Here is a 27,622-nt window from a genome sequence, read left to right on the forward strand (position 1 = left end):
TGTCGTCCGTATGAAATATTACATCACAGTATATTTGGAACTGATGTTTCGCAATCTAGCATTTACTTCATACATCATATCGTAGTCTAGCAGTCCATGGCGTGTCCTAATCTGGAACAGTGGGTTCTGACTTTTTTTTAGCTTTAGACCTGATGTAGCATATAACCTTTAAACCTTCCTATAGACATGAAATACATTTTCCGCTTTTAGACGTAGGATTTATATTTCACTTTCAATTCCCAGTATCGGACTTTGAGTTCTAATTAATTACTCAATATGGCATTTTTACGATCCACCAATTTTGTTATTAGCGTTTCTAGTAATCACGCAAAGTGTTAACACCGTATCCGATACAACTTCTCCGTAGTGCTCTTCGATTAAACTACTGGCCTTATAATATCAGGGGGGGGGGGTCGCCATACCATGATATTTTCCGAAACGTACTGTTCGAGTAAGCAGAGGATTAGTATCGCATTTCCATATCAATACTATCATTTTCATCCCATCATGCGGACGAACGCTTATGCTGTTTAGAATTGGATACCTCCTCGCTCCTGGTATGCATCAATATGAATCAAGCTCTGCACCTTTCGCATAGCTCGTTTTCACAACTACTTACTAGAGTTGATTTAAAGTCAGTCAATTCTACTTCTATTACAAGTAGTTTAGGTTGCTTATGGAGGAAGTACTTCTACTCGTACTTGAGTAGATTATTCCATCGCTACTTCTACTTCTACTTGAGTAGATTTCTTGACTATACTTTGACCACCTCTGGTTATCACTACACGTATGGTGAAGCTGCTATGTTGGCGGATTTATTAGTCGTTACGATGTTACCCAATTTTTGATTTGTGATGCACCATGACCAAAGTACTGATTAAAATTTTAGTACAGAGAGAACACGCCGGACAGATATTCTTTCCATGATCAACACTGTGGTAATTTCCCCATGCTTGTATCTGTATGGATCCGGCACGAAGAACCACTGTACCATACAGTGGCGGCTCGTCCTATAGGGCAACTGGGGCATTGCCCCACCTAAAATTCTGTTCAATAACAATTTAACCATTTATAGACGCACAGCGCTCAATATATACCGAGATCACAGCGAAACCCGCGTTCTTCGTGTGCTTTCGCTTGCAAATGCCCATGCATAGAGAAGTCTCTGCGAAAATCGAATTCTCTTCTGTGTTTTCGCTTTGTGAATGCCTAGCCGGGGCTTGCCCCGGTAGCGCTCATAACAAGCTTTCACTATCTATTCTCTCAAAGCCGCGCACAATTAGGAAACGGTGATATACGCTCTCCTATTCGTAAAATGGCCGAGCAACCGGGGCATATATGCCTGTCGCCCCTAAGGTGTGATGTAACAATCGTATCTATATCTGAACTCGGATACCGTGATATGCGTTGAGTCGACCTTTGCTGGTATAGGTCGATTTTGATGGTGTTTCACACCATGATAATTCTTGAAACTTGGTATGTCATGTCGTGATGGTGGTATTTAACACTGTCCTAAGTTTCAGGGTTTCTACTCAAAGTTTAGGGTAGTAATTCCGTTTCCAAAGTCGAGTGTGTGCTGATCCGTCATGTATCGCAAACATATTTCACGCAAAGCCGGTATTGGTCTCCATTAATTTTAACGATGCTCCTTAGCTAGATCCGTCTTGAGCTTATACATGGTATGTCTTGATTTTAGTATCGAACGCTGTGCCAAGTCTCAAGGTTGGCACTCAATGATTAGGGCAGCAATTTCGTTATCAAGTTCGAGTATGGTAGAGATGTGCGCTGATCTGACACTTAGCCTACCTAACGCATTGCGGATTTCACGCAAAAGCCGGTGTATCTGTGTTCCATACTGAGATAGGTGATGAGATGATGATATCATGAAACAGTTTACTAACATCCTCGGTTTGCATTCAAATATTTAGTTTTATTTTATATTCTCCAATGTCAATTTCACCGTGGAATGGTGGCCTTCGGGCCATTTGCTCACAATTACAACCCCTGTCAAGCGCGATAGCTGTTTCGTTTTCGATGGCGGCTAACAGCTTATCGCTTGATCAGCCTATTCCTCAGTAAATTTTACGCAAAATTCGGCGTTGATCAATTCGTATTAATTTTGACAGTGTACCATACCGAAAACGGTCATGAGGCTACTTCTCGATGATTTCATGTAACCAGACTTGGACAACTAGAAAATTTTCAGCTTTTCTGAATTAGATTAGAATTAGAATTAGAGCTACACAGTTTTTCCAAATTAGATTAGAATTAGAATTAGAGCTACACAGCTTTTTCCAAATTAGATTAGAATTAGAATTAGAGCTACACCGCTTTTTCCAAATTAGATTAGAATTAGAATTACAGCTACCAAGCTATTTCCAAATTAGATTAGAATTAGAATTACTCAGTTCCCAAAAGCTTGAAAATTGAATGAAATTGTATATGGGAAATGAATACAGTAAAATTGAGTTCATATCAAATAACAGTGCATGGTGCAGAAGGCCGTAAGGCGATAAGCGTCACATATTTTTGTTTAATAAACAACAAGAACAACAACAGTGCATTCCAATACCCATGAGAGTTGTTAACTTCTGTACACCAAGCTTGGCTCGATTTTTACTATACTTTAATGAAATATTACTTCTTTTATGGTAACCATGGGCATCGCCCATGTTAGTCAGAACGGCGATGTACTAACGAGAGAGAGAGTCTTTATTTTCATCAAACCAAAATACATAACAAACGGCAGTGATGGTGGTACAGAAAATATGCGTTCACAGTATTCGGTATTAGATAGGAATGATCGATAAGACCGTGAAGGTCATCTAGTCTGATCACACCAGCATCAACAGGTACACTTGACTCTGAACAGTCTGGCTGTAAAAAATGTTTAGTTAAGAAAGGAACATAGAAAAAAATCAAACAATGGTAGCAAATGATCAATGAAGCAATGTCTGGGCGAGGTAGGGCAACAGTGTTAGTGTAACGACAAGAGGTGGTCAAGTAGGGCTTTTTTAAATCTATTATAAGGCAATTCACGGATATGTGGTGGTAATGCATTCCAGATGATAGGTCCCGAGTAGTCGATAGATCTCTTAGTTAGGTTGCTATTGGGTTTTAAAAACTAAAATGTTGTTCGCAGACTTCAAGCTACTCTAGCAGGCTATTATTCGTCATATTATCTACTATGACTGCGCGGTGGAAGTAAGGCGATGGCGGCTTGGCACTGGATTTTCATGCGCAAGAGGAGATATTCTTGTTAACTCACTGAAATAGTGCAATATGCCTCGGACAAAGAGACATTTTCAGGAAAACAATAATTAGATTAGAACTAGAATTAGAGAATAGGGACATTTCACAAATTGGATTAGAATTAGAATTAGAACATAAGAACATTTCACAAATTAGATTAGAATTAGAATTAGAGCATCGAAACGTTTCACAAATTAGATTAGAATTAGATTAGTGGCATTTCGCTCTAATTTAGTGAAATTAGACAACTAGAATTATCTAGTTGTCCAAGTCTGCATGTAACAGTGTACCAAGTTTTCGGCTTTCATCCACGTATTTATTCGGTAATATATTTTCCGAAGGCGATTTTGCAGCAGACATATAGACAGTAGACACTATAGACCGTAAGCCGTATGTGTCGTGTGACAATCTCCAGCCTCAAGGTCAAAATCTCCCAAGCTGTACCGGGACCGAATTTCCGAGGCTGCTATCCGTAGTTCTTCAGAATGATGTTTTGGATTCAATATGACATTTCCTTGTCCAATCTATGAGATAACAATTGCGTATGTGTCCGAACTCGTTGACCTTTCCAGTAAGGCATACGCAATCTCTCGATTTATAGTTATTTCCATTTCTGCAGATAAGTAGTCAGGTCAAGTGCGAACATGAATCGTGTTGAATCTTTGCTCCGTACGCCGTTTAGCCAACTGCCTTTAGAGCAAAAATTAGAGGTAAAGCGACTAGGTCCGTATCAGCCTAGAAATTGCCCATTGGTCCAATCGTACGCCGGAGGAAAACGCACTCGTGCCTTTTCTTCAGCGCATTTCGATAAAAATGAATGGCTTACTTATAGCGAGGATAAAAACGCCTTGTTTTGCTTTTACTGTCTTTTATTCGACAGTGCCGGTACCGGAAGCAGTGGCTCTTGTTGGAACAAAATTGGTTATCGCGATCTGAAGCATTTGTCAGAGCGTGTGAAAGCGCACCAAAAATCCCAAGTGCACATGGCTAGTGCAGTTAAATATAAATTGTTTGGCAGAGTAAATGTAATGTCGCAGCTCAATGATAATCATTTGAATAAAAAACAATGAATAAAACATTTGTTACCGCACTTCAAGTCACGCCACCGGCAAACCTCTCGCGGCACCTACGTTAAAAATCATTGTTTACGGGTAATTCATGTGACCATCATGAACGTTGAAAAACGCTACTGTGACGTCATATTGATAACAAATCGCTTGCGGCCCTTGCCCCACCACCCGATATTGTCACGAGCCGCCACTGGTACCATACTATTTCATTGTTTATAATTTCCTTGCAGTATTGTCCTGTGTATAGATGAGCTTGTCTCTTCTGGCTAGGCTAGTCGTTATAAATCTACCGGTATGACGACAATGGAGAATGCAGAAGTAGAATAACGTACAACTTCAGGAACCGTTGTGATTTACTCGGACCAGGCGCGTACAGCCAGTCGGAAAAGGAGTGGGGTTGAAATAAAACGGGGGGTTTCGATTTTTTTCGAATTTACTGATATATCATCAATTCATTAGGCTTAAGTACATGCGTAAATGCTTATTACACAATCTCCTCTTGACAGTGTTGGGATGACTCGAGTCATGACTTGCCTCGAGTCACATTTTTCATATGACTTGACTTGACTCGAGTCACTTTGCTAAAATGACTTGACTTGACTCGGTGTATCAGAAATGTGGATTGACTCGTGACTCGGAGCAAAATTCATGAGTCAATTTCAAGTCATCATGTAATCGGTGACGATAAAAATCACTGTATCTTGCATATGTTAGTATTGTTCGTGAAACGATGGTGTAACGCGTGAGAGCGACCAAACATTCAATGATAGTGGGTTTTACTGATTCTCCATTGTTCTCTCACAAATGAATTGACCACAAACGAAGTGATCGATGCTTACAGCTTACGTTGTCGGAAATAAGTTGTAAAGTAATTTAATAACAAAATATCTTATCAATTCGTTTCTCTGTGCTCTATTCTGTTTTGGCTGGTGTCTATAAACTGAAGTTATAAAATTACTTTCGTAGTTTAACAGTTCTACGTATATGTGAGCGATACAGCACCTTGCACGTATATGTAACTCTATATTCGTTCATCGGTTCAGAATCAATTGCCACTCAATCTGTATTTCAGACAGCTAGCAAAATGCAATGACGTAATCATGTCTCATACTTCGAAAAGGCAACTTGACTTGAAATGTGACTTGACTTGACATGACTCGAGTCACCTTTGAAAATCTATTGACTGGACTTGACTCGAGTCAAAATGTGCTATGACTCGAACTGACTTGTGACTCGAAGGTGTAGTGACTTGACCCTAACACTGCCTCATGATAATGAACTTACGCGTATGATAAGCTTGCCAATTTGCGAGTACCTGATCTCTCGTGAACAATTTAATAAGCGCGTACTACGCAGCATCGGCGACGATTTTCGCGAGTCAAAAATGTCCCAGTTCTGACCGAGAAAACATCGACAGCTAGGAGGCAAAGAATGTCAGGCATAGGCCATCGATGATATCGTGCGTACCGGGCAGATACGATTGTGCAGGTCAGCGATGATATCGTACCTACCATACCAACCCTATTGCAGATGCGCTTCTTCAAGCCAGCGGAACCAGGCTTGTTGGAGACGCGATAAACAGGCCAGCGAAATTGCAATCAATTACCTATTTCGCATCAATCTCAGTGGGAGATCGCGTTATGTTGTGCGGTGCACAGACGTATCTCGCTAATTGGCGACAGGCTTCTCGCTAATTAGGCGCACCGAGGCCCCGGGTGCACGCTACAATGATAAGATTTATTGAATTGCAACATAAAGCGTTAGAATGCTCATTTCAAAAGGACAGGGTTTCTATACCCCCTCTGGCTACGCTCTTGGCTCGGACCTCCACCGCGTTGCGAAACAGCAAGTTGCCTGTTGTCGGTAGTAGTGTAGTTTTGATTCGCACGCAGCTATTCTGTGCCTCAATATGCCTGTACTGGAAGTGCTCTATCCACAGGGCCGTAACAGCACTTCGTAAGGCCCCCAAAAAAAACTTTGGTCTTGGGCCCCCCATAGAGTTATAGACCGAACTTATGGGGGGCTTCGCCCCCCAGACCCCCCCCCGGCGATACCCTGTTTACCGCTATTTATCATTTTCGTTGGGAGTTTGTCGAGTTAATCCTACAGCCTTTGTCGCCTAGGCGCGCGCAGCGCGGGGAATTTCTTGAATTCATGACTGAATTGGTCAGTATGATCGGGAATTGCATATATATTGTTATTAATTTGTATCTTCTCTCTGCTCACGTAATCAGATTTGCCGGTAGAGCTGAGTGAGGTGTGTTTGAAAAGGTAGGACCACTCAATAATAATTAAACATCTTCGGGCGTATACCCGTCGGCAGGAACGAAACAGAACCTCGTCAGGCCCTCAAAACCGTGGGTTTTGGGCTCCGATAGGGTGATGAAACGACCTCTCCATCACGTTGTTCGCGTTTGTCACGAAATCATCTGTACTGTATTGTGAGCCAGCGCGAAGCGCGAAAATTTTCGATAATTTATGATAAAATCGGTCAATTAGATCGGCGATTGCATATATATTATGCTAAACGGGAGGGCCCGTAAATAATAATTTAACATCTTCGGGCGGGCGGACCCGTTGATATGACTTCGTTACATGATGTTATTTCGTGACTTCCAGTCTGCTATATCAAAAAATATAGAATCGCCCTAACGAAGGCTTCTAAACTAAGAGACGCACACGATTTCAAATTGGTATTTCTTCACTGGCATAAAATTTTTCCCATCTGGATGGTATTTGTCTTGTGAGGTTCGGATTGCAAAGACAGAAACATTCGGCGCCAGTCATTTAGGCGCCTATGGACAATTATACCTATATGTATTTTGTATATATAACGAAGTCTTCGCTCAGCATAAGGGCATATACCTTTTCGGCCAAGGTTTTCTCGCTGCCGATCGTTCTGGCACACTTCTTGGAGTCGCATGTTATATGGCCAAAACTTGATTGTATGTCTTGGTGGGTCGTGGCGCGGTAAGGGCCCTATACCCAATAATAAAGATAAATGGCTACTTGAATTCCCGCGCAGCGCGAAAATTTTTTGAAAAAATTACATAAATTTTCAAAAAATACTCTATGATTTATGCTAATTCACGAAATAATTTTGGGCCCCCTCCGAGCTCGGCCCCCCCCCAATTGGGGGGTTTGGGGTGCGGCAGTTGTGGTGCTGTCTATCCATCACGCTCTCTCACTGGCCTCATACCTGTTAAACGGCGTTTGGTTTTTATCACTTATATATTTCTATCGAGAGCAGACGAACACAAGGAGGAGGTGATTCAAGATGTAATGCTTTGGTACGAAGGCTACCCGACGGTACGTTACGTACGTCGCCCACCCATCTTTGTGAGAACACATGGCACTTTCAGGTTTCACATTTTGGCCTAGTTAGAATAAAATCAGATGGCTTGTAATTGAGTGTAAGAATCACGAACTATCCGAGCCGCAAAGATGCTCGATACCTCTTGTCTAGTAGAGGTATCCAGTTACCACTATTCCCTTGGACAAACATTTTCCGGATTCACGTTCGAGCAGACTTGGCCAGAGAAAAGATAATATTTCGCCAGAAGAATCGTCGGCGGTATGAAATCTTTCGTGCTTACTGGCGTCATAATATTTCGCGTCGTATTCGATGATGAAGGCAGGCGTCTGTACCGACAGAACCCACGCCAGACGCACACATTCAGCGACGTAGACTTTCAGACTTCGTGACGACCGAAGCTCGTGACATTCGAAAAGGGCGTCGCACACTCTATCAAACACTTCCTGTGAAAAATTCAGTTTGGGTTGGATTCGTTTATAAAGACCGCGTAGCCTATATGTCAACATATTGTATTGAGAATGGACCGCACAATCGCTTCAGGAATAGGCCAACCCAATTTCAATTCTGCAATTTCTATGAATGCGGCCCCACTATCCTGGTCGGCTAATGAGTCGGACTCAATTGTGCTTGCCATGGTTTCATTTCTGACTTGTTTTGTATTGACGTTTTCAACGTGCAGTATAGTACACCGAAATGCAAACAAAAATAGTGTGTTTCGTATTTGGTCGGTTTCCTCCCTATCCTAGAGCGCAAATCGGGTAAGCACCAGTTTCTGGTACGAACCCATGCTATGGTGAAAATCTGGTAAATACATCTATTTACCACGCATGCGTAGATCCTGACAGATATTGGGATGTCGGAGCTCGGACACACAACTGCGTCTCAGGTCTCACCACCGTGATCTTGAAACGTTGCGCGCTAGCTCAGTGGTTTTCCAGCTGCGGATGGTGAGTACTTTGTAGGGTGGCCAAGACACCCAGCCTTGTTTTAGTAACCAGCTTCTCAAATACGCCATGGATAGGTCTGGGCGAAGGTGCTGACCATTTATAGCAGTGGTTCCTAACCGGTGGGGAATTCCCCACTGGTGGGGAATGTAATGGTTTCTGGTGGGCAATTGACCCATTCGGTAAACACTATATATATATACAAGATAGTCTACATATTTACGGAGACACATGCGCAATTACTGTCACCAGTTAACTGCTCTGAAATGTATATATCGAAAATTATATTGCGTGTTGTTCACAAAAACTCATTCTTAACTCCGGAAAGGCAATGATCGCGTCACAAACGCATCCAGCACGACCAGTATGACGTGAAATAACGCTTTCTAAATTTTGAGGGTTACCGGTATCGGTTCACAATGGGTTTTATGTTGCAGTTATAGGCGATTGTCTTGCGTACTGGTGTGATTGTGCGACCTGTGTGTAATAAAGCAAATAGCTGCTCCGTAATGACCAAAGTTTTGGGTAGTGCGGAATAAAGGCTCAGAATAAATCTCAAGTGAGAAATGAAGACATAAAGGTTGGGAACCACTGATTTATAGTAATCAGCTCACCAAATTTAGTGGTGGGTTGCGGAACATTTTCGAATCAGAAATTAGGTAGCGAGTAAAAGGGTTGGGAACCACTGCGCTAGCTATTTCCGCAAAAAGCAGTGCGTGGACAAATTGTTGTTATGCAATTGTTTACAATAGTTTGAAAACCTTGAAAAGCGAATACTTTGTGTGCAATAACATGTATCATCTTCATCTGTCTGTTTCAAACCAGCAGGTACATAGTATTAAATGTTACTCACTGCTATATTCTGAGAAAGATCATATGTATCCGTGGTATTTTTTAAAAAAGCGAACACGGTCGCTTCGGTTTCGCGGGTTTTGCGAGTCGCCAGCTGCATGCAAAGGGCGTCTCGAATCGTCATCCTCACTTTATCGATGGTATCGTCGACGGAGCGGAATGAGAGCTGAAGAGAGATAAATGTGAGTGATTTTGGATGTGTTCGCAGGATTATGACGCGTCGCAATATCAGTTCGCTTGATAATTATTGATCTGTAGGGACGTTCGGTTATAGGGGCGGCAAATGAGGCAGTGAAAATAGTGAAAACCTTCAACGATTTGATATTTTTGTTGGTGTTGGTGTTCAATCGTTCATGTTCAATGTTCATGAATGACTAACTTTAAACATTTTTACATCGAATACTACGCAATTTGCATATTTGTTGTTCGCAGATAGGGTGATAACTAGGGTTGCATTTAAAACAAATGGTTGTTCAAAACACTTTGTTTATAAAATATTTTAAACAAAAGCATTTTAAAAAACAAAATTGTGTTTTTTTCAAGTTGTATAATTATGCCCTTATTGTGTAAATACTTTACAAAAAACATGTTGTATGTGCCCACGGACGACTACCACCCTATATATAGCCGACGTATAAGATATGGGATGGTTGGAAACCTCAAAATAGCCGGTTCAACAGCTAGTACGTGGATATTTCGTCAAAGGAAGCATATTTAGCCTACCCTATATTTCCAATTGTGAATGTCAATCCGATATGACGTCACAATTGATATTGGTGACGCCATGGCTAAAAAAACATGTTTTAAACAAAAGCCTTGTTTTAAACGTGTTTGTTTTAAATTGATTTTTGTTTTAAATGCAACCCTATAGTGATAAAGACCCGAGCTCACTCAACTGGCATTAATCGAATGATATTGTCGCAGTGATTTCGAAAATACAAATATTATTAATGACAGGTCACCAGAACCACTCAAAAACGGCAAGGAATGTAAAAATGGACTTAGTTGCGTACATTGACAGCGCTATGTAACAATGAAAGGTGAGGCACACGTTAATCTGTCGCACCGATTGTTTGCCTAACAATCACGTAGCCGCAGCCCATTGAAACTATGCGCTCTCAGCTATCGACCTTGCGAACCGACGGTATACCGTAATTTTCCATGTATAATCCGCATAATTTTCACGATTTTTTTCCCTAAAACGGGGGGTGCGTATTATACATGGGAACAACACGCTTGAAAAAATCTCCCTCGATAAAAAACTTGAAATCACACCTTTCTTTATGTTTGTTTCCAATAGCGCATCACTTTCAGCCATCGTGTCCAGTAATTCGTATTATCAGTGTAACGCGCTACCAATTAGCAGTGGCGGCTCGTGACAATATCGGGTGGTGGGGCAAGGGCCGCAAGCGATTTGTTATCAATATGACGTCACAGTAGCGTTTTTCAACGTTCATGATGGTCACATGAATTACCCGTAAACAATGATTTTTAACGTAGGTGCCGCGAGAGGTTTGCCGGTGGCGTGACTTGAAGTGCGGTAACAAATGTTTTATTCATTGTTTTTTATGCAAATGATTATCATTGAGCTGCGACATTACATTTACTCTGCCAAACAATTTATATTTAACTGCACTAGCCATGTGCACTTGGGATTTTTGGTGCGCTTTCACACGCTCTGACAAATGCTTCAGATCGCGATAACCAATTTTGTTCCAACAAGAGCCACTGCTTCCGGTACCGGCACTGTCGAATAAAAGACAGTAAAAGCAAAACAAGGCGTTTTTATCCTCGCTATAAGTAAGCCATTCATTTTTATCGAAATGCGCTGAAGAAAAGGCACGAGTGCGTTTTCCTCCGGCGTACGATTGGACCAATGGGCAATTTCTAGGCTGATACGGACCTAGTCGCTTTACCTCTAATTTTTGCTCTAAAGGCAGCTGGCTAAACGGCGTACGGAGCAAAGATTCAACACGATTCATGTTCGCACTTGAGCTGACTACTTATCTGCAGAAATGGAAATGACTATAAATCGAGAGATTGCGTATGCCTTACTGGAAAGGTCAACGAGTTCGGACACATACGCAATTGTTATCTCATAGATTGGACAAGGAAATGTCATATTGAATCCAAAACATCATTCTGAAGAACTACGGATAGCAGCCTCGGAAATTCGGTCCCGGTACAGCTTGGGAGATTTTGACCTTGAGGCTGGAGATTGTCACACGACACATACGGCTTACGGTCTATAGTGTCTACTGTCTATATGTCTGCTGCAAAATCGCCTTCGGAAAATATATTACCGAATAAATACGTGGATGAAAGCCGAAAACTTGGTACACTGTTACATGAAATCATCGAGAAGTAGCCTCATGACCGTTTTCGGTATGGTACACTGTCAAAATTAATACGAATTGATCAACGCCGAATTTTGCGTAAAATTTACTGAGGAATAGGCTGATCAAGCGATAAGCTGTTAGCCGCCATCGAAAACGAAACAGCTATCGCGCTTGACAGGGGTTGTAATTGTGAGCAAATGGCCCGAAGGCCACCATTCCACGGTGAAATTGACATTGGAGAATATAAAATAAAACTAAATATTTGAATGCAAACCGAGGATGTTAGTAAACTGTTTCATGATATCATCATCTCATCACCTATCTCAGTATGGAACACAGATACACCGGCTTTTGCGTGAAATCCGCAATGCGTTAGGTAGGCTAAGTGTCAGATCAGCGCACATCTCTACCATACTCGAACTTGATAACGAAATTGCTGCCCTAATCATTGAGTGCCAACCTTGAGACTTGGCACAGCGTTCGATACTAAAATCAAGACATACCATGTATAAGCTCAAGACGGATCTAGCTAAGGAGCATCGTTAAAATTAATGGAGACCAATACCGGCTTTGCGTGAAATATGTTTGCGATACATGACGGATCAGCACACACTCGACTTTGGAAACGGAATTACTACCCTAAACTTTGAGTAGAAACCCTGAAACTTAGGACAGTGTTAAATACCACCATCACGACATGACATACCAAGTTTCAAGAATTATCATGGTGTGAAACACCATCAAAATCGACCTATACCAGCAAAGGTCGACTCAACGCATATCACGGTATCCGAGTTCAGATATAGATACGATTGTTACATCACACCTTAGGGGCGACAGGCATATATGCCCCGGTTGCTCGGCCATTTTATGAATAGGAGAGAGTATATCACCGTTTCTTAATTGTGCGCGGCTTTGAGAGAATAGATAGTGAAAGCTTGTTATGCAGACATGGGGTAATCGCGATTAGTAATCGTAATCGATTACGACGATTACAGCATTTTGAAGTAATCGTAATCGCAATCGATTACATTCGAAAAAAATCCGAAGTAATCGTAATCGTAATCGACTACTTCCCATATCTAATCGATTTGTTTGTGAAAGAACGATTACTTTTTGTTTGTACAAGGACTATGACATAAACTGAATATTTGTGACTAAGAATGAGATAATATACCACGTTAGCGTTAGCATAAACATCTGTTTTCAAACGCCACTGACTCATTATTACGTCAGAAGTATTAGCTCCGCTCGTCATTGCGTAACAAGTATCCACACATAGTAAACATACATGCGATGGACATTGTAGTGTGATTGTAAGAACACCTCCCGTGGTGTATATCAGGTTATCAATACACTACAGAAGCCGCTACCTCGCAGCAGGATATCGATCACCACTCTGCCTATAGTTTCAAATAGTAACGTATGTATTAATGTTTGGTTGTGCTTAGTTAAACGCAGTTTACCATTGCTGCTTGGCGAGCAGGAGGCCTACGTACGCACGTGCACCTGACGAAGATTCGGAATTTTGTACTCGTCGAATAAGACATTGCAGTTTCCACAGCGAAGCATTACAAATAAACAGCTGCTGATATATATCATAACCTAGCCGTGCTTAGCCGTTTCTCGTAACAGCAGCTCGCCGTATATGTATTAAGTTGAAGGCAGAATTTTTATGGTAACCATATCTTATTCTCATATAACTACTTGAAACGGGCGTCAATCGTTATTTCACAGTTCGTTACTTAGCATTTGGACCTGCCGCCATAACCATCCGTTTATATAGCATGACATGTTAGCGTGGGTTGTAGCTAGAATCAGCAATTCAGCCAAAACAGCAATTACCCTGTCCAACCGTTGATCAATTTTCAAAAGTGAATTTCGTTAATAATATTGGTAATTGCATTATATTACTATTCATTTATAACCTCTCTGAGCCCCGAGTGTCAGATTTACCTGTAACGCTGGGCAGCACCGTAACTGCCGCACCCCAAACCCCCCAAATGGGGGGGGCCCGAGCTCGAAGGGGGCCCAAAATTATTTCGTGAATTAGCATAAATTAAAGAGTATTTTTTTTTAAATTTATGCAACTTTTTCAAATTTTTTTCGCGCTGCGCGCGATGTCAACCTGCCAAACATCTTCAATATTTGTACTCTTCCTCCAAGAAAAAACACGCAAGATTTATAGAAATAGACATATCGGCGTTGGTCATTACAGCGCCACGACGCACCAAGACATATAACGATCTAGGACATATTACATGCGACTCCAAGAAGTGTGCCAGAACGATCGGCAGCGCGAAAACTTTGGCCGAAAAGGACTGCCCTTACGCTGTCCGAAAACTTCGTTGTATATACAAAATACATATAGGTTTAATTGTCAATAGGCGCCTAAATGACTGGCGCCAAATGTTCCTGTCTTGGCAATCTGAACCTCAGAAGACAAACACCATCCCGCAGGGAAGAATTATATGCCAGTGAAGAAATACCAATTTGAAATCGTCTGCGTCTTTTAGTTTAGTACGTTTGGGCTATTCTATATTTTTTGATATAGCAGACAGGAGGTCACGTCACGTCACATCATGTAACGAAGTCATACCAACGGGTCCGCCCGCCCGAAGATGTTTAATTATTATTTACGGGCGCTACAGTTTCCGGTAAATCTGATAACGTGAGCAGAGAGGACAAGAAATTGATAGCAATATATATGCAATTCCCGATCTTATTGGCCGCTTTTATCATGAACAGGGCTGGGCACAATGATTCGAGTACTCGAATCAGAATCGAGTATTAATTTTAATGATTCGAGTCGAGTAGGAAAGGACGATTTTTTTGAGTACTGAAATTGTACTCTTCTCGCCACTGAATGTTAATTTATCAACGAGAATTATAGTTTCGATACTAATTTTCACTGTAGAAGCCTTGGAACCTTGATTGGCTGTATCGTAGCATACGAAACATGGTACAAAGCTACGAAGGTTACTCGATGTAGCACATTTCCGAAGTCATGATTATCCCACAACATCATCACCAAGTGAAATGAAGTCGGTATGGTCGAAAAAAATACCAAAGTATCATTTATGAGACGGATAACAGGCATTAAATTATTTGTGGTGACATAAGAGTTAGATATTTGAACTTTGACGTATTATATTAAGTCATGGCGTCATAATGGGTGATACTAGATTACTGGACTCGACTCGAAGCATATTACGTGATTCAAAATCGAATCACTCCGGTACTCGATTTTGCCAAGCCCTAATCATGAATTATCGAAAATTTTCGCGCCTAGCGCTGGCTCACTAGACAGTACGACTAATTTCGTGACAAAAGCGAACAATGTGATGGGGGAGGGGGCGGGTTATCACCCTATCGGAGCCAAAGACCCAATTATTTTTTAGCGGGCTGACGAAGTGCTGTTTCATTCCTGCCAACGGGTGTACGCCCGATAATATTGACCGGTTTAATCATGAATTATATAAATTTTTCGCGCTTCGCGCGTCCAGGCGGGAATATCTGACTCACTAAACGGACACCCAATGTAGATGACAAGTAGCGGCAAAGATCGGATTGCCAGAGGGGGGTCTGGGGGGCGAAGCCCCCCAGAAGTTCGGTTTATCACCGTATGGGGGGCCCTAGACCAACGTTTTGGGGGGGGCCTGACGAAGTGCTGTTACGGCCCTGACGCTGGGGCACGTAATTCATATTCATAGCATCTGGTATGTTGTTATAATTACTGTATGTTGTTAATTCGCGACCTCCAGTCCGTTGTATAATCACAAGATATTGTACTCGCCCAAACGTGGCAGACTAAAAGAATATCTTTTGTTAGACGCACACACAAATTGTTATTCCTTTGTGGATTCGCCGGGTGACATTTGCATTGTGGGACCAGATTGGAAGGACAGGAGTTATTAGTCCCGCCCACTCAGCGCGGCTATTGACAATGGACGAATACCCCAAGTTTCGGCCAAGGTATTTCTTTGGTATCACATCCCGTGAAGTTGCGTGTTGGCCGGAACTGCTTATATGTTTTGGTGTGTTGTGGGATCGTGGTGCGGTAATGACCGGCCACGAAATGCCTGTTCCCATAAAATATAGCCTATGTATGTTTTTTCTTGAGGGGAAGAGGTATGCATTTCAAACCCAGCTATCTACTGGAGCAGGGGTCACCAACTGTTTTGAAACAAAAAGCTACTTCTTGTGTAGTGTGTACTGCTGATTATTGCGACGACCGACGGGTTACCACGTACTCCCGTCGTTTATCCATGTTCAGTTAGATTTCTTCACTTAGAGTAAGACAATCAGAGCACTGGGCCGGGTTTCCGCCCCTTACCAAGAAAAAAAAACGCTCACTCGCAGGGAATCACACCAGCTCCTCCAAGCTCAGTTGCGTTGCTGCAGTGCGCGCAGAAGCGCCGATCTCCGCGTCTAGACTCGGGAATATTAACTATATAGATTCCCGTTGAGCCGCCGCATGGGCGAAGACAAGCAATGCCCCGAGCGACTGCGTTCGTATGTTCCTTGGCGTCGGCCGACCCATGTTCAACTGCTGCTCATATGAAACGAGCTTCAACTATCAAATCTCTCATTTGGATATTTGCTACAGCGCAGTGGTGGCCACACGAACGGGGGGCCTGGGCGAGACTTACCGGGGGCCGCCCTATAAGTATCTATCCGTAACTTATGGGGGGCTTCGCCCCCCAGAACCCTCTTTCGCATCTGTTATTATTATCTATCTATCAAGGTTTGGCCAGGTGCTGGATTCGGCCATGTCTATTTTTCATGTGTGCAAAGATAGACGACATTAAAACTAAGTAATTCTACTGCATGCAGAGACGTGATGATTATCGGGATATGGTACTTTTATAACAAATGCAGAGATTTGATGATGATTGACACATCTGTACGGAATCCTATTCTTGCCTTACACGGATTTCCATGTTTATTCGTTATTATCCTTGAAAAAAGCGCATAATCCAAATAGGGGAGCCCTTCGGCCAGCCCCCCTGGCGACCGCCCATCTCGCCCACCCCAAAAGCCACCACTACTACAGCGACCGCGGGCGACTCATTTGGTCCGCGTTGGTGACCCCTGTACTAGAGATATTTGAATCGCAAAGCTCGAAAAACATTTACAAGAATTAATAAAATTCTCGAAAATGCTCTATAATATATGTTGGTTTACGAAATACTTTTGAGTCGCCTTCGAGCACGCTCCCCCCTCTATTAAGGAATTTGGGGCGCGGCAGGTAAAGACCTGGCAATAATGCAAATCGTTGGATGCGATAAATCATCCACTATAAAGTTGTGCAATTGATATATTATGACGTAATAAGCAAATGACGCATGATGTATGAAGAAAGTTGATATCTCATTAAGCCTTTTCATCGCAATCCTTGTATTGCCTTCCCATATATCATTTAAGATTATAGTCCTAAGCAAAACAAATGTAATCGTAAGTAATCGTGATTACTCTTTCAATGTAATCGTAATCGTAATCGACTACTTCCTGATTTTGCTGTAATCGTAATCGTAATCGTAATCGCGTGATTCCGAAGTAATCGTAATCGCAATCGATTACATTCATAAAGTAATCACCCCATGTCTGGTTATGAGCGCTACCGGGGCAAGCCCCGGCTAGGCATTCACAAAGCGAAAACACAGAAGAGAATTCGATTTTCGCAGAGACTTCTCTATGTATGGGCATTTGCAAGCGAAAGCACAAGAAGAACGCGGGTTTCGCTGTGATCTCGGTATATATTGAGCGCTGTGCGTCTATAAATGGTTAAATTGTTATTGAACAGAATTTTAGGTGGGGCAATGCCCCAGTTGCCCTATAGGACGAGCCGCCACTGCCAATTAGCATAAAGCGTGTGCCACAGCACACACAATCTCCTGCTGAGTTGGTTTGGCGTTTGCACCCGAGCGAAATTAGGTCATTCATTGATTGCTGAACACGCGCGGCAATCCTCGCTAATTCATCGACAGGCCATGTGCGCAAAATATAATCGCTTGCGTAATCAGTCGCACCTCCAACAGGCGTGGTGTGCACGACATAACCGTTGGCCTGAGCAATCGCATCTGACCTCGTGCGCAAGATGTCGCGTCGCCGGCCTCGCAGGCTTTGGCTGCTATCTACTATCGTATATAGAGGCAATACCGTTACTTGTATAATGATTAGCAATCACATCTGTAATAGGGCTCGTGCGCAAGACGTCGTGTCGCAGGCCCGAACTATCGCGTCGCCAGTAGGGCTGGGCAAAATCGAGTACCTGAGTGAATCGATTCTGAATCACGCAATATGCTTCGAGTCGAGTCGAGTAATCGAGTATCACTAATTATGACGTCATAACAGAACGTGATGTGTGAAGGCTTAAATATGCATCTTTTATTCCACCTCGAAGAATATAATGCCTGTTATCCATCACATAAAAGATATTTTGGTATTTTTTCGACCATACCGATTTTATTGCACTTGGTGACAATGTTGCGGGACGATCCTGAATTTGGAAATCTGCTAGTTCCAGCAACTTCGTAGCTTTGTACTATATGTTTTGTATGCTACGATACGGCCTATCAAGGTTTCAAGCCTTCAACTGCAAAAATTACTGTCGACACTATAATTCTCTTCTACAAATTAACTTCCAGTGGCGAGGAGCGTATAATTCCAGTACTCGAAAAAATCGTCTTTTACTACTCGACTCGAATCATCACAATTAATACTCGATTCAGATTCGAGTACTCGAATCATTATGCCCAGCCCTAGTCGCCAGCCTCGCAGGCCTTGGCTGCTCTGTACTATCGTTTGGAGACAATGCCGTTAATTGCATAATGATTAGCGATGGTTATGTCATCATTGTTCGACAGTGACATCGCAAAACAGAACAACATCGCGTACTAAAGCACAGTTATCCATGTACTGTGAATGCAGGGTGCGTACTATACATGGGTACAGGCTTTTTCCCAGAATTTGCATGTCATTTTAAGGGTGCGTATTATACATGGTGGCGTACTATACTTGAAAAATTACGGTAGTATGAATTGATAATGTTGTTAGTTGTTACCAATGTCTAGTGCAGAATAAATACCTTCTCTTACTAATGTAGTTTTGTATTTTCCATGCGTAGGCCTACCTTCCATTGTGGATTTTCATTTTATTGAAATTTTTATCAGATCAAACATGACAAGATTGCGATGTAATAAAAAGACAGGAGGGTGGGTTGTGATGTGAGGAGAAGCAAGTCTCCATCTGAATCAGCTAACCTTTTAGGTTTATGTATTTGCGAATCTCGTCCATAAAGGGAAGGAGGCTAAATGAGTCTCCAAATCTCAGCCTCACCGCATACCAGTGTTTCTGTTAGGAGGAATTCCTAATTTTCTGATTAACACCAGAAAGATATTAGGGTTTTACAAATACAATCTCCGCAAAAAGCGCGCGTTTCTATATACATCACTTACTACGATCACAGAGAAAAGCAACTTTGTCTTAACGTCGTTGACGCGTTCATTGTCGACGATGTCTCCGTCGTGAAAGATTTCGTTGATGTCATCAAGAGCTTGTACTCTTCCTTCGCTGTACAAATTTCTGTACTCCTTAATTAATTCCACGCTTCTGGGCGCTCCCGATTCGATGTTTTCGTAGTTCGGACTTATGCTGATGAACGTCTCAGCTTGTTTGGATAACCTATATGCGTATTTGAAAGGAATTTTACAATGCATAAATTGCAGCTATAAAGTCACATACCTTGCTATGAGGTCTTTTTCTCGCCTTCTAACTTTATCGATAGTTTGATGAGCTCTTTTCAAGTCCTTCTTCAGACGCTCTATTTCGCTGGCGCTCTTGTCTAATGACGCTTGCAGTGTGGATAGAGAACCCGGCGTCGATTTTCGTGAAGGTAGTTCCATACTTCCAAAGGAGGACCGACCTAGCGTAGAAAACTTAAGACCTCAAAAATATTTCTATTGGGAGCAGTAGAATTCAAAGTGTGCGAGGGAATTGCCGTCGGCGACGGAGGTGGGTCATTGCAGACTGGATAATATAAAGCTATCTTGGCGGCGTCTTAAATACTTCCCAATGGACATAACTTGTCCAATACAAGCTAGATAGCTCTGCTAAAAATGATCAAATCTGACCATTAACAATTATGAACCATGTTTATTTCCACGCAATTACCTTCAAGTCACATGTGTGGATTTTATGCAGTAAGAAACCTCATACTATAAAGCGCGAATAAAAAACGGGAGGCAGACGCCACATAATATCAGATAGATGTCGCTCCGAATATAGTAATTAGTCTAATTACTAGGTCAAGTTTACTAGGTCAAGTTTTTGTAACTTTTTTTACAGCTTCCGGCATCTTCCTAGATACTCAGAATCTAAGTACTATAATATTTTATGCTGTTTGAAGGGATTTTATAGTGCAACTTTTTGCAACTTTTCTCTATTTTTCGTGCCAATTTTCACTGCAACTTTTATCAAATATTGCGGTAAAATGTAAAGGAGTGATTTAAAAACATGCTATAAGCTATTTCTAGTACGGTTCTATGAGTTATATGAGGGTTAGCTGCATCTCACTGTTATCTATGACACAATGGCTCGCAAGCAATGAGTTCAATTACGCCTACCAAGCACGACCATGCCCTAACAATATGTAAATAGATCGCTTTATTAATTCTGTCGTTTAAATTTGAAATAGTTTCCCATTTCACGAGCGCCCAGCCGAGACCGTCGAAATATACATTTTCACTGAGTCACCTTTTTCAGGCTTGCTTTTGTTAAAGTCACCGACAGTGAGTTTTTCTGTAATGCCTTGGGTCAAGTTTGCAGACCTAGGGGGTTTGGGGTGTGTTGTTGGACTTGTTTTAGGGGGAGGGGGTTATCGCTAATTCGCTATGCTGTTTGGCCTTTTTATGGAAGCATTTCGTAATTTTCTTGCTATGTACCGGAAAAAATGTAATTTTTGGCGGTTTCGCCAGACCGTGCGTTAAATGGTAATAAATTAACAAATTTGACAGCTCCGCAGGAACTAAGTTATACAACGGAACCCTTCGAGTATCTCATACCCTAATAATTCAACAAAAATTCTAATTGCAACTTTTTACTGCAACTTTTCATAAAATTAAATGCAACTTTCTCGCGATTTTAGTGCAACAAAAACTTGCCGTACTAATTACTAATTAGTAGGGCTGGGCACAACGATTCGAGTACTCGAATCTGAATCGAGTATTAATTTTACTGATTCGAGTCGAGTAGTAAAAGACGATGTTTTCGAGTACTGAAATTGTATGCTCTTCGCCACTGAAGTTAATTTATCAACGATAATTATAGTTTCGACACTAATTTTCACTGTTGAAGACTTAAAACCTTGACTAGCCTTAACGTAGCATACGAAACAGATAGTACAACGCTATGAATGTTACTAAAAATAGCACATTTCCGAGGTTATGATCATTCCACAACATTGTAACCAAGTGCAATGAAATCGGTATGGTCGAAAAAATACCAAAGTATCTTTAATGTGATGGATAACAAGAATTACAGTATTTGTGGTCGCATAAAATACACATTTTTGAACTTTGACATATTACATTCTGTTGTGACGTCAAAATGAGGGATACTCGTTTACTCGATTCGACTCGAAGCATTTTACGTGATTCAGAATCGAGTCACTCAGGTACTCGATTTTGCCCAGCCCTACTAATTAGTATGCACCCTACTGCTACTGTGTCGTGTCACAGTCATGATTTGACTCGTGAATGTCACTTCCTATCCATATTATCTCTTAAATGTATGAGATTTTAGCAGTAGTAAAAGGTATGCCAAAACGGTACACGTATGACCTATATCAGGGATCGCCAATTCAAAACGGGTCGCGGGCCACTTTTCAGATTTCGTAGTGGCCCCAGGCCGCATGAATTCAATATCAATATAGACTATAGGCAACCACGTTTTAAAACTCTACGTCAGTACGCCGTGCTACCTTACATATAGGCAATGGGCATTGTGACCACAAAAGAAGTAATATTTTATTAAAGGAATACAAATTCTACACATTGTCGTTTCCATGGGATTTGCAGCCTTGCGCTACAGCCGCGTGTATTGGATGCTGCGATATGCCCAAGTGAGGTTTCAAGCCTGCCACGGCGAGAATAACGAATCTAAACTATGTAATTTTTGTCGATAAAGTCCCTATTTGCACTCTTAGCCATTGGCCAGGCAATGCGTCGTTGTTCCTATAGCTCTAAATATGATGTCAGATATTTGAAATACATATTTAAAACATCATTCTTATCGTATACGTCACCATGCTAACCCATATGTGGTTGTATACGTAGGTAGGTGGAGTCCCCAAGAGTGGATCCGGTCCAAACAAAGCATAATCTATAATAATAATGTTTATATATGACGAATGGCTCAGAAGACATCATGCTATACCGATATATTTCGACTTTCACAATATCTTAGCAGTTAGCACCATCTGCGCCGTTAACCTGGTGTCTATAAGATAGTGTAGTAATCTAGTAGTAGCACTGTATAATTTTTTGAATGTGATGATTGCTGTGGATTCGTAGAATATTGTATCTTTCTCCGGCGAATAAAATCATTTGTGTTAACCCACGCGAGATCGCTTGTGTTACAGTACCTATCACAAAGCAATACAATCACTAATTTCGTCCGGTAAGAAAAGCAAACTATCACAACATCCCTACTCCAATTTCCGCCAACAATAGCCCCAGAATTCATCATACTTGTCTCAATGGTTTTGCCACAATGGCCGGAATGAAGATTAAGCCCCCGCGTCTATAATGTGGCTTAAATAATGGATTCCGATTTGCTTGTTTTCATCTGTAATGAAGCGTTCTATCAGAGACGCAATGCTCGATACCATTACCAAGTATAGACTTATAAACTAATGAATTGATTTCATGATTTAGTATTATTTTACCTGTAGTAAGTTTATGCATGTCGTCGTACGTTTCCGATATTTTCAAGACATTTGATGTGAAGTCAATAAATAAAATATTCAATGCTATTGAATTGAGATAAATCTGAATATTTTCGGCTGTCACTCGTCAGGGGTAATCATCGGTAACTATAGTAGAAAATTGGAAAGAACATTGTATATTCTGTTGATACTATATTGATATACATTGTCCTTACAATTCTCGGGTTTATTTCAAGATGCAAATATTATTCAATTGTATATTGAAGTTCTGAACCTCCAAGAAGCTCTTAACAATAAATGCTGCACGTTCATGCATGCCGCATTTTGGAACATATATGTGCTCTAACGGCTGTAATTTGTAACCATATAAGCTGTATTCGAATTGCTAATATCAATGATCATAAAATCATTTCACATGGCACTGGGTGTCGTGTTAGTGCCTTTGCCTAAGTGATTACTGGTCACGCAATATTGTGAAATCTTTGCAAAACTCATTCTGGAATATGAGAATGCAGCTGCACTAACCAACATGCGTCCGTGATGGCATAGGATGTTGTCCGTCGCATAATATGTACGGCGTGAGGTCGTTGTCCGCATGGTCATTTGTCAGAACATCGCTGTTTTTTACAAATTCCTGTTAGGAAATTTTACAAATTCCTGTTAGGAAACCGTATGTTGTGAGAAATCGCGTAGTTTTTCAAAATAGAACGATTATAGTCACCTTTAAAATGTTGATAACGGTGTTAAACGCCTTGGAGTAGCGTATAATTTCATGAGAAAGTTTTGCGTCGGCCGGTACAGATGGGATTTCTTTTCGTATTTGTGAAAATGTGAGTAAGACATCTTTATCACGCGCAATCCGCTCCTGCATGTTGTTAATTCATTGAAAGCGGACATGACAAATTTGATATTATGTCATACCTGTAGCAATTCCAGCAGCCCCGGGAGTTGGGCATATTGCATCACTGGCTCAACTACATTCAAAAGGACTTTGTTGTCGAATAGTCTTTCCTGAAATATTAGCAATGTTTTACTGACCTACTCGCAAACGTTCAAGGAATTTATGCTGACTTCAAAGCGATATACAAGTGCCACATGTTTAATGCCACTTCAAACTATGATAACGTTGAGTGGAAATTCATGCTTCAACATAATCTTATAACTACAATTTCAAGTAGTCGGGGTCTTGACACATATATGCATATTGTGTACTCCTGGCCTCATATAAATATTTCGGCTATTTAAAGATATGAAGAGGAATCTTTCCAGCGCATCGAGGCGCACTTTATGGAACGGAATCAAATACTATGTGCCCGTCAGCTGTCAGAATTATATGAAAAAATTGAATTAATTTCTTATAGATAATATAGGCGACAGCTTAACAGTATGGATAAAATGTAGCACTGACATTTATTTTCACATGTTTCAGCAAAATGAAAAGACAACAACAGGGTTATTATTGTGTTTCTTTCAAGTTTTTCTCACTGTCATTATATTAAAATATAATTGTAGCCTGAATTCGTTTGTAGTTCGTATTCAGAGGGTTATATTGATATCGTGATATTTTAAATATTAAAAAAAAAATATTCGAACATAATATACTGGTTTTGAAGTTCGCGGGTATTTATAGTAGATATCGTTGCTGTGGAATCAAATTAGCTTATTTCTGTTTTTCGAATTTTGAGATCAACCTTTCAAATTCTTAAAAATATCACGTTTTTGTAAAAAAATTCATTTTAAGTCTTATCTTGAGTTCTTCACCATGGTTATGTCTGTCACATTGTTTCGAACTTAATCATGGCAGAAAGAAAATGAAAACTTTACGAAAACTTAATTACATCAAAATGTGTAAAATGGACATAAGTTACCCTGATTCCACAGCGACGATATATACTTTTATACATACTCATGAAAGGGTTATACGTGAGTGCAAGGCCACATGCCTAATCTATGCACATAGAGGCATGATCAAACGATGAGCCACAATTAAATAAATTAATACCGACCTGAATGTCAGTCGATGTGAGTCCGATGACTCGTTGATGATTGTATTCATTAGTAGCCGGGTTTCCGTGTGCCGAGCGAGGCCGCGTCTTCGGCGTAGGCGCCTTGGCTTCGGTCTCTCCGTGTTTGGCATGATTCGACAATTTGGTCAGCGCATATTTGGAGTTCACCACCATCCTTTCCAGCTCGACTTGAAGGGCTTCTGGAAGGCTCAAGAGTTTTTTGATTATCCGTTCTTCGCTCGACGGTGTTATCTCGACTTCGACGAGCCCATATTTTCCCAATCCTTCATCGGCTCTGTGCAAACACTTTTTGCGGTGATGAAGCATTTTGATAATCACAGGACCGTCCACGTATCCGATGATCTGTGGACGATAAGATTTTGTTGTTAAGCCCGTTCTTAAAATCATAATCATTTCACTTACTCTCAGAATACTCCTGCAATGTTTCTCGATGCTGTCCCAGTTGCTCAATTTCGGCATGTCGACCGACTGGTGACGATTGTACAACTTGACTATCTGCATCACAAGGGACGCGAGGGAAAGTTCGGATTTTGGAAATTTGTGGGCATTCTGAAAGCGATAAAGACATTTCCTGAATATTATCATGACATTATAGACCATAAAAAGCTTAGACAACGATATATCTTGCTTTTTAGGAGTTGCATGGGAACCTGAAACAAACCTCCTTCTATCCCAACTCATACATTGCTTAGGACTAGTTTTAAAAGGACAAAAATGAGGAAGGTAAAAAGAATTTTCGGCAACTTGAGGGCAGAAATTCAGACTTCAGGCTACTTTTAAACAGAAGTGGACAGGATGAGCTTCTATTTTTTCGGAGTATTCAAGTAGGTTTTGACTACTAGCAGTTTTTACTCAAGTGGTTGATATGTTCAGACTTCTTTCCCTTTTACTTGATCAGTTGTATGTCAAAACTTTACTTACTGGAAGATCTGTCGTAGGGCATTTATGATTTAAATTTGCCTTTATCAGCGATATCAATGAATGTATCTGCCTCTTACTTAGTCCAATTAAACACTTAGATCATTGGTCAAGTTTAAGCTACTATCAGAGGTGATCAGTAACGAAGAATTTCTACTTCGACTTGAAGTGGCTTTAGAAGGGTTACCCATACGTCCTCTTTTTTGAAGAAATGCCCTTCTTTCGCCCAAATGCTAATAAAACAATGATGATGATATAGAAATGCACTCCTTTTTGACAATTTTGCCTCCTTTTTAGCCTAAAATTCCCAAAAACCACGAAAGACGTTGAATTGGGGCCTAAAAGATAGACGACGGGTTACGCGGGAGTTAAATCTGAAAAATGACCCTTTTTTTTAGTCAACACAACACGGATTTTTTAAAAGTGTCCTCGTTTCCCAATTCCAAAATATGCTAACCCTATTTTTGCATGTATTTTAAATTGCTAATTCTACTTTTGAGTAGGAATTTAAATCGTTGCGTCTACTTCTACCTGAGTAGCAACACTGACTAATTTCCCAACCTCAGCTTCTAAACCAGTGCACAGTACGCTCACAAGTTTACTTACATGCGCGTAAAGCCTGGTCATGAGACAGTTCAATATTCCGAGCGTTCGTGGTATGGAGTCCAGGAACAAGTCAATCGGAAATTCGCGGTATATATCCAACAGAGTCTCGATGGAAATATTGGCTATGATGTTTACGATTTCGTCTCGTCTGTCATTCTCGTACAGCATTGCGATCTTACGCAGCGCGAACGAAGGATCGTAATCTTTTATTTCGAGACTTGGAGACATTCTGAAATCGTGGAATAGGCCGATTTTGAAAATATTTTGGGAAGAAACCTTCCCTTGTAATATATCGCGGGTAGGGCTGGTCAAAATCGATACCTGAGTGATTCGTTCCTGAATCGAGTGTTAGGCTTCGAGTAACACTTGTTATGACGTTATAACCGTATGAATGACGTGGAAAGTTCAAATGTGCACCTTTTATGCGACCATAGAGTATACAATGCCAGTTCTACATCATATTAAGATTTAATCAGGTATTTTTTCGACTGTACCTATTTTATTGCACCTTGTGACAATGCTGTGAGTTGATCACGATTTCACAGATATGTAATTTCCACTAACGTGCTTACTGCTTAGCTTTGCACTATACGTTTCGGACGCCGTGATACGACCAATCGAGGTTTCAAGGCCTCCACAGTTGAAAACAGCATGGAAACTATACAATTCTCGTTGATATGTCAAGTCTTAATGACAAGGAGCGTATAATTTCAGTATTCGAAAAAGAATAATCTCTCACTGTTCGATTCAAATAATTAGAGTCAATACTCAATCCAGATTCGAGTAATCCAATCAATCTGCCCAACCCTGCTTGTAATCTTAACTTACAGAGATTTCCTGGATGCTTCCGTCTTGACGTTGTTCCACTTCAGTTTTGAACTGCTTTTGGAATGCTCCCTCTGCAACTTTCGATTTCTCTGCCGAGGCACGGAGTTGGAGTATTGCGCCGATAACTTATCCATTTTCCGCTCCAACGCACTTCATCCGCCGAACTGGTCGCTGCAACTTGGAGTTTGCTGCCGAGTCCACCGCCTCTCACTACGCCTTTGTTCTCAACGTATGCTTGGGAACGATTGTTAATTTCCTTCACTAGGCTGCCTGCGAGGGCCCCACAACTCATGAAGATTCCTTTGTTTAGCTTTGATTGTTAAATGCTATCTTCCATTGTGTTCCTATTCTATACGCGATCGTATTTGCCCTTGTGCTGTATAGGCTGCGCCACCATGCGACCCCATAGCTAACCATATACGATGTACCTTTGACTCTAGGGCAGTGGCTCTTAACCTTGCCACCAGCGCCCCCCAAGGGGCGCTGGCAATTTTGAAGGGGGCGAAAATGCTCAGGGGGTGA

At 41.2% G+C, this 27,622-nt stretch overlaps 1 protein-coding gene across 1 annotated transcript; it reads right to left on the reverse strand.

Annotated features, from left to right (window-relative positions):
• Nucleotides 1–7,534: 7,534 nt before the first annotated feature.
• Nucleotides 7,535–27,409, reverse strand: LOC145446295 (uncharacterized). Its single transcript, XM_080324547.1, has 11 exons — nt 27,101–27,409; nt 26,273–26,501; nt 25,151–25,297; nt 24,728–25,090; nt 23,643–23,732; nt 23,443–23,586; nt 23,247–23,355; nt 19,520–19,700; nt 19,234–19,459; nt 9,436–9,600; nt 7,535–8,081 (listed from the first exon to the last, which is right to left on the reverse strand). Exons 1-11 carry the CDS (start codon nt 27,232–27,234, stop codon nt 7,785–7,787), a joined length of 2,085 nt encoding a protein of 694 aa, XP_080180673.1. The 5' UTR covers nt 27,235–27,409; the 3' UTR covers nt 7,535–7,784.
• Between the last annotated feature and the right edge of the window lie 213 nt (nt 27,410–27,622).

This window comes from Botryllus schlosseri, chromosome 9 (genome assembly GCF_051294905.1).
Source record: "Botryllus schlosseri isolate E-star chromosome 9, Bs_hap1, whole genome shotgun sequence".
Lineage (NCBI taxonomy): Eukaryota > Metazoa > Chordata > Ascidiacea > Stolidobranchia > Styelidae > Botryllus > Botryllus schlosseri.

Excerpts from the sequence above, each read along its gene's own strand:
- LOC145446295 (XM_080324547.1), bottom strand. The coding sequence starts at position 27,234 with ATGGATAAGTTATCGGCGCAATACTCCAACTCCGTGCCTCGGCAGAGA. Across the intron at positions 23,733-24,727 it reads TCACATCGACTGACATTCAG|GAAAGACTATTCGACAACAA; the intron begins GTCGGTATTAAT and ends CTAATATTTCAG. Across the intron at positions 23,587-23,642 it reads GGCTGCTGGAATTGCTACAG|GAGCGGATTGCGCGTGATAA; the intron begins GTATGACATAAT and ends AACAACATGCAG.